Source organism: Oncorhynchus mykiss, chromosome 23, assembly GCF_013265735.2.
Source record: "Oncorhynchus mykiss isolate Arlee chromosome 23, USDA_OmykA_1.1, whole genome shotgun sequence".
Taxonomy (NCBI): Eukaryota; Metazoa; Chordata; class Actinopteri; order Salmoniformes; family Salmonidae; genus Oncorhynchus; species Oncorhynchus mykiss.
Genome location: NC_048587.1, coordinates 49,312,184 through 49,326,476, shown reverse-complemented (window position 1 = coordinate 49,326,476; position 14,293 = coordinate 49,312,184). Strand labels below are relative to the sequence as shown.

At 40.6% G+C, this 14,293-nt stretch overlaps 1 protein-coding gene across 1 annotated transcript; it reads right to left on the bottom strand.

The window, feature by feature from the left end:
• Nucleotides 1-445: 445 nt before the first annotated feature.
• Nucleotides 446-9,726, bottom strand: LOC110502917 (parvalbumin, thymic CPV3). The gene is made up of 5 exons (XM_021581262.2): nt 9,409-9,726; nt 8,532-8,599; nt 7,728-7,860; nt 4,958-5,067; nt 446-1,142 (listed from the first exon to the last, which is right to left on the bottom strand). Exons 2-5 carry the CDS (start codon nt 8,590-8,592, stop codon nt 1,117-1,119), a joined length of 330 nt encoding a protein of 109 aa, XP_021436937.1. The 5' UTR covers nt 8,593-8,599; nt 9,409-9,726; the 3' UTR covers nt 446-1,116.
• Nucleotides 9,727-14,293: the final 4,567 nt, after the last annotated feature.

Genomic DNA, 14,293 nt, shown 5'->3' with positions numbered 1-14,293 from the left:
TAATGTAATAATCTTATGCTCAGTGTAAAAAAAATATTCTATATATTTTGACAGAATTTCCTATGGTGGTTGGTTATTGTGCCCTCTTCTATTCAGGTAAACACACACACAGGCATACTTAATGCGGTGTAACGGACACAAGTGTTACCCGATATAGCCTGAGAGATAGACTGGTGTCAATTAAGGTCATAGCTCACTTTTACTAGCTACTTAAGCACTAAGGAAAATATAACAGAACAGCTCCCTTTACACTTGATTGTCAGAAACAGCAGGCAAGGTTTTCGCTTACTCCTTCAACAGTTGTCTGAATGGGCACCTCAATGGTATCTTGTTTTCTGTTTCATGTGCAGTCGGTCAATGTATATGTGGGTTGATGCTGGGCTAGCAATGACGCTAACCACTGTAATGACCTCTGAGCTTTACACAACTAAGACAGACCACTGTGTCATACAAGCTGTAGTGTATTCATATTGTGATTTGGATGGACAGAACTGTGTTACACAATGTTACAACTAACATAGCAGCTCTTTACATTTTAGGCAACACTACGTAACATAAAGTAATAGTGCATTAAATTGATTTCCAGTGTGGATTAGCACAAAAGCTATGTTAAATCAATTACAGGACAATAGGATAATGCACTCTCTTGAGGGATAAGTGTAACATACAACACTTCCTTACATGGCATCTGTTGTATGGTTACGAGACAGTCATTTAACAGATGTAAATGTTCAGGAGTTGTGTTTGAAATGTTCAGGAGTTGTGTTTGAAAAAAAAAGCAATGCAATTCACCACAATAAGTTACAATGTGTTTATTCATTTCTTTGATAGACAATGTGGTGTGCATTGGAAGGAAACATGGAGCGACACAGCTATACAACCTTCTAGAACTTAATCAAAAGGCAAAAAAATGGTCTCATGGATTCAAAATGTAATTGAATCGAGAGGGGCTCTGACAAAAATCTAACTTGAAGGGTACAATTCAAGCAGGACAGAGAAAATCAAATTTCCAGGAATGGATGCTGCTGTAGGCTTGAGGAAGTAGACTGGAGGCTGGAAGCTGGAGGAAGGAGAGGAGAACGAACACCTGCTGCTCTCTCTGCGCCCATGGATCTCTCAGGACTGGACCATGATCAGGAATTCTGTGGCGGGAGAGAAACCATAGAATTAGAATGCAAAAACCATTGTGAGATTAGTTCTAATTCTGGATAAGAACCAAGAACATTCTGAGATTAGATCAGAGCAGTACTCCGCAAGCGTTGGTTATTTATGTAATCACTTCAATAAACAGCCCATAGAATTAAGAATTGGTATACTAGAATGGACATGAACTTTGTTATCAAAGACAGTACAGTATGAAGATAGGCAGAAACTGCTTCTCCAATAGAAATCCCCAATCACACTTTTAGGCAATGTCATGGCGACGTTGGCTAGCTAAACGCATGTGCAGAAACATGTCATTGGGTCTAACAGTCGTCTCATGCCGAAATGCACATGTGCAGGCCTTCAAATCAATGGCACTCCTTCGAATATAAAGTTGTATTTGATGAAAACGAAAACATGTCAGTTTGTCACTTTCACAAGGTTGGAGTAATAATATGTTCAACTACACTGAGCAAAAATCTAAACACAACACGCAACAATTTAAAAGATTTGACTGAGTTACAGTTCATATAAAGAAATCAGTTAATTGAAATAAATTCATTAGGCACTAACCTATGGATTTCACATGACCGGGAAAACAGATATGCATCTCTCGGTCACATATACCTTAAAAAAATGTAGGGGCGTGGATTTTTTTGGTCGACATTTAGGAATTATAGAAAATAGAAACAACAATTGCCTGCTAAAGTACGTTTCCATTTAATTATTTTGTGTCAATAAAAAACAGTTGGACATAATGACGTCACACCTAAAAAAAGATGTGTTGAATAAAAATGTAGTGGTTGAAGTGTTTCCAGTGGTGGAAACAGTTGAAAGTTACTCAAGTAAAAGTTAAAGTCACCCAGTAAAATGCTACTTGAGTAAAAGTCTAAAAGTATTTGGTTCTAAATATACTTAAGTATCAAAAGTAAATGTAATTTATCAAATATACTTACATATTACAAGTAAAAGTACAATTATAAATAATTTCAAATGATTTATATTAAGCAAAGCCGACTACAGATGACCACGTGTTCTCCCGATAAGTGTGTGAATTGGACCATTTTCCTGTCCTGCTAAGCATAAAAAATGTAACGAGTACTTTTTTACTACATTATTTTCTTTAGGAATGTAGTGAAGTAAAAGTTGTCAAAGAAATGTATAGTAAAGTATAATACCCCCAAAAATATTTAAAAAGTGCTTGTAAGTATTTTTACTTCAGGACTTTACACCAATGAGTGTGAAGTGGAGCTTCATAGTTACATTCCGTGCCCCGCGTACCTTCAAATGTATTCGGCAAACATCACATCATTTCCGTCATAATTTGTGGCAATAAAGACAGTCAGAAAAAATAAAAATCCACTCCTGTCCAACAGGTAAAACAACAGGTAAAAATGTTGACCATCTTTAGAAAATGTCTCCAATATCTGACGTTTCCATTACACGTGTCGCAATGATTTTGATTAATGGAAGCCTTCTTATTGTCTGTAGATTGACAAGGGGAAAAATAATTGTATCCATTTTAGAATAAAGCTGTAACATAACAAAATGTGGAAAAGGTCAAGGTGTCTGAATAGTTTTGAATGCACTGTATCACATGCCTTACTTTTATTTGTGCATACCACCATACACATTCAGTGCCTTGCAAAAGTATTCACTCCTCTTCGCGTTTTTCCTATTTTGTTGCCTTACAGAGTCTGCAACACCACTAAGCAAGCGGAACAGACCAAGGAGCTCTCCAAACAGGTCAGGGAAAAAGTTGTGGAAAATACAGATCAGGGTTGGGTTATAAAAAAATATCAGAAACTTTGAACATCCCACAGAGCACCATTAAACCCATTACTAAAAAATGAAAGAATATGGCACCACAACAAACATGCCAAGAGAGGGCCGCCCACCAAAAGTCACGGACCAGGCAAGGAGGGCATTAATCAGAGAGACAACAAAGAGACCAAAGATAACCCTGAAGGTGCTGCAAAACTCCACAGCTACGATTGGAGTATCTGTCCATAGGACCACTTTAAGCCGTACATTCCACAGACCTGGGCTTTACATGAAGAGTGTCTAGAAAAAAGCCATTGCTTAAAGAAAAAAAGAAGCAAACATATTTGGTGTTCGCCAAAAGGCATGTGGGAGACTCACCAAACATATGGAAGAAGGTACTCTGGTCAGATGAGACTAAAATTGAGCTTTTTGGCCATCAAGGAAAGCGCTATGTATGGCGCAAACCCAACACCCCTCATCACCCCGAGAACACCATCCCCACAAAGAAACATGGTGGTGGCAGCATCATGCTCTGGGGATGTTTTTCATCGGCAGGGACTGAGAAACTGGTCAGAATTGAAGGATTGATGGATGGTGCTAAATACAGGGAAATTCTTGAGGGAAACCTGTTTCAGTCTTGCAGAGATTGAGACTGGGATGGAAGTTCACCTTCCAGCAGGACAATGACACTAAGCATACTGCTGAAGCAACACTCAAGTGGTTTAAGGGGAAACATTTAAATGTCTTGGAATGGCCTAGTCAAAGCCCAGACCTCAATCCAATTGAGAATCTGTGCTATGACTTAAAGATTGCTGTACACCAGCGGAACCCATCAAACTTGAAGAAGCTGGAGCAGTTTTGATCCCAGTGGCTAGATGTGCCAAGCTTATGGAGACATTCCCCAAGAGACCTGCAGCTGTAATTGCTGCAAAAGGTGTCTCTACAAAGTATTAACTTTGTGTGGGGGGGGGGGGGGGGGGGGGGGGGGGGGGGTGAATAGTTATGCACACTCAAGTTTTCATTTTTTTGTGTTATTTCTTGTTTTTTTCACACTAAAAAATATTTTGCATCTTCAAAGTGTTGTGTAAATCACATTATACAACCCCCCCAAAAATCTATTTTAATTCCAGGTTGTAAGGCAACAAAATAGGAAAAATGCCAAGGTGGTGAATAGTTTCGCATGCCACTGTACATAAGTATCTTTCACAGAATCAATTCGCCCCCATGTTCAAAAGATGTTGGATAAAGTATAACAACAAACCTTAGGTAATACAAACACCCAAACGCTTACACAACCTTTTGGTTCATTATTCCATCAATAGAGGGAAAGTGGGGAAAAAAGGACCAAAATTACCCTGAACCAAATAGTTGGTTTGTAACCAGAGAATAATGTTTAGGGTTGTCTGAATTGTCTGCTTTATTGTAATCAATGGAATAGACCCAAAAATGCAAACGTCACCCATCTGGCACTCCAGGTAGGCTCAATCAAACGCTAAAAGTATATGAAAGGTTTCGAATACCATTTAAAACCAAGGTCTGCTGGAAGCTGTGACTTATGGATCTCTGCTTGGCAAGAAGACCAACAGGGATTGCCATTAAGAGCAATTGAACTCCACAATCTGTTCTTGTCACCCTCAAAACACATGCTACTCTAAACTCTACCAGGCCTGTCCCAAAGCCTTCCTAATGACCTGAAACATCTGCTGTCTGTAAAACCTACACTCTACCTATTCTATTCTGTCTATCCTGGGCTGGCCCTTCAAAGCCATACATGTGTGTTGACAGGTGTCAGGGCAGATTACAACTCCAAAGAGCATAACGTTAATCTCATACTACAAAATACACACGGCCATGCAATGCCATAAATATGAAGAGAGACCCGACCATCGGCATGCTTGGCTTAGATTCAATAGTATTCTGCCATACTGGACAGGATGGCAGAATACTAAGAAAGAACTTTAAACTATTTGATACAAGGAAATGCTAACAGCCTTACCAACTGGCTCATGATAATAACCCAGCCTGCAGGCGATTACAGAGAGCGACTCACCTTCTACTCCGATCTTGCCGTCGTTGTCATCATCAGCCGCAGACAGGAAGCCTTTGCACTCAGCGTCCGTCAGCGTCCGCGCCCCGGGAACAAACCGTTGCAGGAAGAACCTAGGGGAGTACACACACACATACACACACATACATACAATCAGAATACAAACACATATACAATCATTTTGTGAGCCTTACACATACATACCATGCATCTGTCACGTGCTCACACACACAACTTGTTTTCCAGGACAGCCCTTCTGGCATAAAGGTTATTTGGCTCAACTTAAACAAGGATTGAAAGTAATATAGCTAGGTTATATAGCCAAAACATCAAATGATAAACTCCCTGGCACAATGTTCTGTCTGGTCTCTCTGCAGCTTTGTAACAATGTTCAGCCTGGTCTCTCGCCAGCTTTGTAACAATGTTCACCCTGGTCTCTTGCCAGGTTTGTAACAATGTTCACCCTGGTCTCTTGCCAGGTTTGTAACAATGTTCAGCCTGGTCTCTTGCCAACTTTGTAACAATGTTCAGCCTGGTCTCTCTCCAGCTTTGTAAAAATGTTCAGCCTGGTCTCTAGCCAGCTTTATAACAATGCTCAGCCTGGTTGCTCTCCAGCTTTGTAACAATGTTCAGCCTGGTTTCTCGGCAGCTTTGTAAAAATGTTCAGCCTGGTCTCTAGCCAGCTTTATAACAATGCTCAGCCTGGTTGCTCTCCAGCTTTGTAACAATGTTCAGCCTGGTTTCTCGGCAGCTTTGTAAAAATGTTCAGCCTGGTCTCTCGCCAGCTTTGTAAAAATGTTCAGCCTGGTTTCTTGACAGCTTCCTAACGAGTGTTTTTTATATGCATTGTCATAGAAGATGAGGGACAGTCAATTGAGTAAAATCTCTGCTATACTGCATCTGTCCATGAACTCAACTGTACTTGGGTCATACAGTTGGTGTCCAAAATTCTGCTGGCTGGCACATTTATTTAATGTAGACAGCACATTATATAATGCAAATATAACAATTATACTTGTTTTCTTACCCATGGATTTTATTAAGAAAAAGTAATAATGGTAGCCTTTCATTAAAATGACAGGGCAGTTGGATTGGACAATTTGATCTCATTGGCATTCGTTGCACTTGCAACAACAAAAATAGCTCATTGTATTAAATAATATGAAGTCTCCTGTCACACAGCATACATTTAGAAATGCTCTCTGTGGTTCTGATGGCTCAGCAGGTTGCTGCCCGCATAGTTGGTGGTCCTGTGTGGCTCAGGTTATAAGAGTGTGCTGCTGGCAAAATGCCAATGTCATGGGTTCAATTCCCACAGGAATCACATACGCTTAGTAAAAAATTAGAGGTTGACCGTTGTGATTTTTCAACTGCGATACCAATTATTGGAGGACCAAAAAAAGCAGATACCGATTAATCTGACATTTTTTATTTTTTTGTAATAATGACTGACTGAGCGGTGGTGCCTACCACCGCTCAGTCAGACTGCTCTATCAAATCATAGACATAGTTATAACATGATAACACACAGAAATACGAGTCTTAGGTCATTAATATGGTCAAATCCGGAAACTATCATCTCGAAAACAAGACGTTTATTCTTTCAGTGAAATATGGAACCGTTCCGTATTTTATCTAACGGGTGGCATCCCTAAGTCTAAATATTCCTGTTACATTGCACAACCTTCAATGTTACGTCATAATTACGTAAAATTCTGGCAAATTAGGCGGCCCAAACTGTTGCATATACACTGACTCTGCGTGCAATGAACGCAAGAGAAGTGACTCAATTTCACCTAGTTAATATTGCCTGCTAACCTGGATTTATTTTAGCTAAATATGCAGGTTTAAAAATATATACTTCTGTGTATTGATTTTAAGAAAGGCATTGATCTTCATGGTTAGGTACACATTGGAGCAACGATATGCACCGCATCGATTATATGCAATGCAGGACACGCTAGATAAACTAGTAATATCATCAACCATGTGTAGTTAACTAGTGATTATGATTGATTGATTGTTTTTTATAAGATAAGTTTAATGCTAGCCAGCAATTTACCTTGGCTTACTGCATTCGCATAACAGGCAGTCTCCTCGTGGAGTGCAGGTGGTTAGAGCGTTGGACTAGTTAACTGTAAGGTTGCAAGATTGAATTCCCCGAGCTGACAAGGTAAACATCTGTCGTTCTGCCCATGAACGAGGCAGTTAACACACCGTTCCTAGGCCGTCATTGAAAATAAGAATGTATTCTTAACTGACTTGCCTAGTTAAATGAAGATTAAATAAAGGTGTAAAAAAATAATAATAATAAATCGGCCAAATCGGTGTCCAAAAATACAGATTTACGAATGTTATGAAAACTTGAAATCAGCCTTAATTAATCGGCTATTCCGATTAATCGGTCGACCTCTAGTAAAAATGTATGGTATGTATTCACTGTACTGTGAGTTGTTATGGATAAAAGCATCTGCTAATTGGCACAGTTGTAGTTTTGAATCCCCCCAGTGCGACATACAGCCAACTGAATGTATTACGATGTCAGTAAAACGACCATGTAATTAAATAAATATGTCAGTAAAATGACCATGTAATTAAATAAAGGTGTCAGTAAAATGACCATGTAATTAAATAAATATGTCAGTAAAATGACCATGTAATTAAATAAAGGTGTCAGTAAAACGACTATGTAATTTGCATTCCTATTTTATCATTACACAGGAAATTGGTCACAAGTGTCCCTCCTTCTAAAGGATTACTCCAAATGTCATACTTGAGCTCTGACTCCTCGATGTAGCCACTGTTGTCATCGTCAAGGATCTGGAAGACATCTTTGACTTCTTTGGGAGACTTGGAGGTCAGGCCACACAGCTGGAAAAACTTCTTGAAGCTGAAGGAGTCTGGGGCTGAATGGAGTAAGAGAGAACATGTCAGAGGAGGCTGGTGAGGGGAGGACAGCTCATAATAATGAGCTGGAATGGAGTAAATTGAATGGTATCAAACACATGGAAACCAGGTGTTTGATGTGTTTGATACCATTCCATTAATTCCATTCCAGCCATTACTATGACCCGTCCTTTTAAAGTGCCACCAGCCACCGCTGGAACCCATGCACCCATAAATGCACCAATGCATGCACACACAGACAGTAGGCACACAGCATGTGAGTGCACACAAACACACACAAACATATACACACAGGTTAGAGTTCAGGCAAGATTGACTTGCTGAGGAGCTTAGGTAGCGTGGCTGCAGTCCAGACTGGAAATGTCTCCCTTTATAGGCTGGCACACATACACTCTTCCTAAACTGGTACAGTCCTCTTCACCCCAGCACGTAGAGTAAACCGATCCTCAGGATGCTAAATTCTACTGCAATAGTTTGTGGACTACTGTCAGACTACTACTGAGTAGGAAGCACTTCACCTAACAATAACTCCTACAGTACTTGATAACTGTCTGTTAGAATCTGACCATCTCTCTCGTCTCTCTGTTTTCCTCTCATTCTCGCTCTCTCTCTCTTTCTCAATACTCTCTCCCTTTTCTCAGGTAGTCCTGCCTCCTGAAGTAAGACCTACCTTGAAACTCCTTAACGGCATTCTCAATATCCTCCGCGGAAAGGATAGAAGTGAGTGACATATTAATCCTGTAGGACAGAGGAACATCGAAAATTATTCACACACACACACACACACACACACCAGGGCTATTTAAACGGTCAAATCCAGTCTCTTCATTTTGAGAATATGAGTCAGTAATCCTGACTGCATTCATATTCCTTAATGAATGGAAAAAAGCAGCTGGATTACACAAGGGTGTACAGTAGGCTAATAATAATGCATTGATACAAAATTAATCAACTATGCAATGTTACAAATCAATTTCTTCAGAATCTTTCTCAAATGAATCAATCTTAAGTAACCAGAACCAACAACACTGCCATGAATTGAACAACACAACCGTTTAAACCTACCTATATGTCCCTTTCCCTCCCTCCCAGGTGATGACTTCTAAAAGTACAGTTTTAGTTCGTTCTGTCAGCTTCTTTCCTCTCCTTACTCTGTTAATCTACATATGTCTATGTCCCTGTTCTGTCTGTTTTGTCGTAATCTGGCTGCTGGATCTGATTCCTCTGATTTAGCCGATTTGAAATTATCTGGCAAAAAGGCAATCGATGAACACGCAACAACACATCTGCATGCATATGCATAATGGCGTCTGCCAAATTGATTAGGAATAGTCTGGGCTATTTAGCGAAAACCTTTAAACCAAATTCCGTTAAAAACACAAATTCCCGAGAAAAATTACCTAAGAGAGGGTCAGCCAGGTAAATTAACCTGAAACTTCCTCCGTATCACCTGGGCCGCACTGGGCTACCTAAACATATCTCGGTCGGCAAAGTTACAGCACGCACACGTCACACCAAAAACTCCAATAGTGTTTTATCCTGCTCACCGCTTTGATTGTCTCGCCTTGCCGGTGTCCAAAGCAGAGGATGTAAGGCTTTGTGGTGACTGATGTCAGCCGATGAGGACTTATATATGGACTGGATACACCGAGAATCAGCAATGCTTGAGTTACCTGTCCGTGTATCAAATTCTCACAGCCAGGCCCCTCTCGAATTCCTTACCTAACTAATTAACCGTTAGCCTACTATTTATATCCGTCTTCACTGGCTGATGCGTGCAAATAGGCATTGGCAACTGTACCGCCCTTATACTATAGCAGCAAGTGTTTTACGCATCTCTCTCTCTCTCTCTCTATCTCTCTCTCTCTCTCTCGCTCCCCCTCAAACTCGCGTGCACACACACACACACACACACACATACACCACGTATTGATATTCCCTATAGCAAGGTTCTCTATAGGCATTTCCCCAATGATTTTATTAGGTCCCCCAAGTTTTCTGTTCTTTAAAAAATATGCATTTTCGTTGTTGGACATAAAAGACTGTAAAATCACCAGCTAATCAGCTGAAAGTGATTTTAATTTAGGAAATCTGTTCTCAAGTATTCCCACGCATAAATAGAGGCATTTGGGATCTTATCCCAATGTAATAAAGGTTTGAAATGATTCTGTTTTTGTCAAATGCTATATCTGTTTGGGATTCTTGTTGTCAATTTGCAGTCTGCAAATGATATATACCCGTGTTCTTGCCCCTGACCATCCCCTGCCCTATAGTCTTAAATGGTGGTAGTCAGTGCTAAATGATGTATGACTTTAATTTATATAATAACATTGAACATTGAGAAATGTTATTAACAAATAATCAAAAGAAACATCTACTGACTGATCCATGAGAAGATTAAAATTAGCATTGCCTGTTAAGTAAGTAATCCTAAAATATGAATTCCCCTACCATTCTGTCAAAAACCAAGTGGGAGCAGATGGGGACAGATTATCTAATATCTTCTCATGCTAATCTAATGTAGGCTGTCAGACAGATATTACACTGGCCATCCATCAGCAAACGGCATGGCAATTTAACCATGTCACACCCCACCAGTATAAGGTTGCACTTGAATCCAACATATTAACTCACATACATCTTAATCTCAATACTTAGTGAATAAAGTCTACTGTACATGTTATTTTCCTTTTTCTTTTTTCAAAAGTATTTTAGTTTATATGAACATGCAGGAAATTGTTAGAATAAAAACTACTGTATGAAATGTTTGCTCTGCACGGTTTTGTTATACTCTCAGGGTACCAAACAGTGTTCTGTTCCACTGTAAAGGTGAATAGCCCACACACAGTATTCTGCCTCCTGAATAAATTCACTCAACCTACATGTTGGCTGATAGCCTGCACACTGTGCTTGTGATTCCACCTGGTCACTATAACAACCTTCTTGGCTGTGGTGAGGGATGTGTAAGGGATCAGTAGAGGCTTTCAAAACATCTGGAACAGCAGCAGCAGCATCTCTCATGACTTCATTTAGTCAGGACAAAATGAAGGTGGAGGGAAGATGAAGGGACCAAGGGAATGATTTTTCTCAATTATACTCGACCCAAAACCCAGTCCAACCCCTTACCAACCATTCATCTCTTGATTGACAGATCTTGATAGATGATATGAAGGCATGCATAGAAGAAGAAACATGTTTGTGAAATTTGTATAATTTGATTCAGTGCCAGACAGTGCCTCTGGCATTAGATCGTTTGACTTTCACACCACCTAGCGGTTTGTCTCTGCCAATGCACGGGCCTCAACATAACATCCACATAAGTAGGCCAAAATGGCTTCTAAGTATTCGACCAATTGTTCACTGTTGCATATGCTTATTAAATCAATAAGGGATAAGGCTGTCCCCCCCCCCCCCCCCCCCCCCCAACCCTCTAGTTTGATTGATTGGAGTTTGAGTCAGAAGTTGTGTTGTCTATATTTTATCTGTCGGCAGTCTAGTAGGCCTACACTAGAGGCATGGGGCATGGGTCATGGGTCACTGGTCACCTGTAGCCCATAGGCACACAGGTGACCAGGAAGTAGGGATGCAAAGGCAATAAACATAGATAGAGAACTCTAGTGCCCAAAAGCCCGTTTTAGATTGGGCAGCACCATTGAGAACTTTCACAGTTTTGAAGTAGTCAACATGGTGGGACTTCCTGTGCTTTAAGGAAGGATCACATAATTCCATTCAGGTCATCAGGAGGGATCAGCCAATGAATTATACTCGTGAGCAAACATTCCAATGACATATCAATTACCCAAGCCCAGGTCAGTTAATCCCAACCATTGTCTCGCTGGAAGCTGCTATAGACCACCAAGTGCTAACAGTCAGTATTTAGATAACATGTGTGAAATGCTTGATAATGTATGTGATATCAATAGAGAGGTATATTTTCTGCATGATTTAAATTTTAACTGGCTTTCATTATGCTGCCCACAAACAAAAAAAACTTCAAACTGTAACTAGTATTTGCAACCTTGTTCAGGTTATCAGTTAACCTACCAGAGTAGTTAGAAACAGCACAGGAATTAAATTATCAACATGTATTGATCCCATCTTAATGATCACAATATAGTAGCCATATCTAGGAAAGCAAAGTTCCAAAGTTCCAAAGGCTGGGCTGAGGTCATGCAGTGATTCCTATGTTGTTGACGTAAAGAATATTTGCTGGTCTGTGGTGTGTAGTGAGGAGCAACCAGATGCTGCACTTTACATATTTATGAAATGTCTTATCCCAGTTACTAGTAAGCAAGCACTCATTAAGAAAAGGACTGTAAAACTGTTAAATCCCCATGGATTGATGAGGAATTGAAAAATTGTATGGTTGAGAGGGATGAGGCAAAAGGAATGGCAAATAAGTCTGTCTGCACAGCCGGATATATTGATAAAAGACACCTTGTTTGAGAGAGATTTACACGGATATCAAAACGTCACATCAGGGTAAGCCTACATGAAACACAGCCCTTATTTGAAGTGTTTCTAAAATCCCATATGGGAAAACTTAATGGCGGAAATACGATTGGAACCATTTCCCTGTTTGACCGCTAGGTGTTATGGGTATTATGACACCTCCACTGTGGGGCTCTATGGCACAGGCAGAGACAATAGAGAAAGCAATACATTTCATAGGGCCTTTTTTCTGATTAATCTGTGGTGAGTTGGAGAACTAAGTAGACCAGACCCAGCTGCTATCGCATTGGTGCGTATGGGAGAGCCACCTCCTTAGTAGACCGGAACTGTGATTTTTTTTATCCAGTGGTAAAATGCCTTTTGGCATTATCTTTAAAATCCACTATCTTTGGCACAGGTATGGAGAACCTACTAATTACATCTGCCTGCATGGAATTGTTGCAATTAATGTTTTTGAATTTTGCTGCTAATAAATGGGCAAAAAGTCCAACCAGCTATAGCGTCTGCATGAACATTTCATTCATCATGCAATTGGCTGTCACCTAACTCAAAGTCCTCCTGACTTCAGAGTCTGGAAAGATGGTCTTTATGTTTTTGGTCCGATGTGTTGATAATTAGTTAATGGACATCGGAGGGAATCTTTTTCATATATATTTTTTTATATGATTTATTTATTTGTTATGTTTATTTACTTATTTATTTTTACCCCCTTTTTCATCACATCCAATTGGTAGTTAAAGTCTTGCCCCATCGCTGCAACTCCCGTACATCCTCCCAAACACAGCCCCGCCAAGACGCACTGCTTCTTGACACAATGCACGCTTAACCCGGAAGTCAGACGCACCAATGTGTCGGAGGAAACACTGTACACCTGGCAACCGTGTCAGCGTGCATGCGCCCGGCCTGCCACAGGAGTCGCTATAGCGCGATGGGACAAGGACATCCCGGCCAGCCAACCCTCCCTTAACCCAGACTACGCTGGGCCAATTGTACGTCACCTCATGGGTCTTTTTGAACCAGGATCTGTAGTAACGCAGCTAGCACTGCACAATGTATTGATACACAATGTGATGATAATTAGTTTATGGACATTGGATTGAATCTTTTTCCTGCAATTCACTGACACGTTACTCGAAATCCTCCTGACTTCAGAGCCTGGAAAATTTGTCTTTATGTTTTTGGTACGACGTGTTGATTATTAAGGGGTCTGTGGTTTTACTGGTTGGTTCTCCTGTGTGTCTTTCTCACTCAAACACCCACAGGCAGAGCCACACACAGCCCACGAGCGCCGCCCCTTCCAATACAACTGTTGGATTTTCAAATCCAAACAATGAGACGTCTCAACCCCCTAGGGGAAAAAACATTTTACAGGACCAATCGATGCGTCCGCTCAATTCCTGAGTGAATATTGCTTTGTTAAATAGCTTCCTGTCCAGACCAGTGAGTCACAGCTCTTCCTCGCTGTGTGGTCATGTGGGTCACAATAACAACATTCTCTGGTCTGATGAAACCAAGATTGAACTGTTTGGCCTGAATGCCAAGCTTCACGTCTGGAGGAAACAAGGCATTGCTCATCACTTGGCCAATACCATTCCTACGGTGAAGAATTAGGTGGCAGCATCATGATGTGGGGATGTTTTTCAGCAGCAGGGAATGGGAGAAAAGTCAGCATGCGGGAAAGGTGAACGGAGCTAAGCACAGAGAGATCCATGATGAAAACCAGCTCCAGAGCGCTCAGGGGCGAAGGTTCACCTTCCAACAGGACAATGACCCTAAGTACACAGTGAAGACAATGCAGGAGTGGCTTCGGGACAAGTCTATGAATGTCCTTGAGTGGCCCAGCCAGAGCTCGGACATGAACCCGATCGAACATCTCTGGAGAGACCTGAAAATATATTTGACTTTAATCATAATATTTGTTGTAATATTTTATATGTATTTTCTGGTGGATTTAACTGAAACACCAATGAACTTACTATG

Excerpts from the sequence above, each read along its gene's own strand:
- LOC110502917 (XM_021581262.2), bottom strand. The coding sequence starts at position 8,592 with ATGTCACTCACTTCTATCCTTTCCGCGGAGGATATTGAGAATGCCGTT. Across the intron at positions 7,861-8,531 it reads TGCCGTTAAGGAGTTTCAAG|CCCCAGACTCCTTCAGCTTC; the intron begins GTAGGTCTTACT and ends TACTCCATTCAG. Across the intron at positions 5,068-7,727 it reads ATCGAGGAGTCAGAGCTCAA|GTTCTTCCTGCAACGGTTTG; the intron begins GTATGACATTTG and ends GTACTCCCCTAG.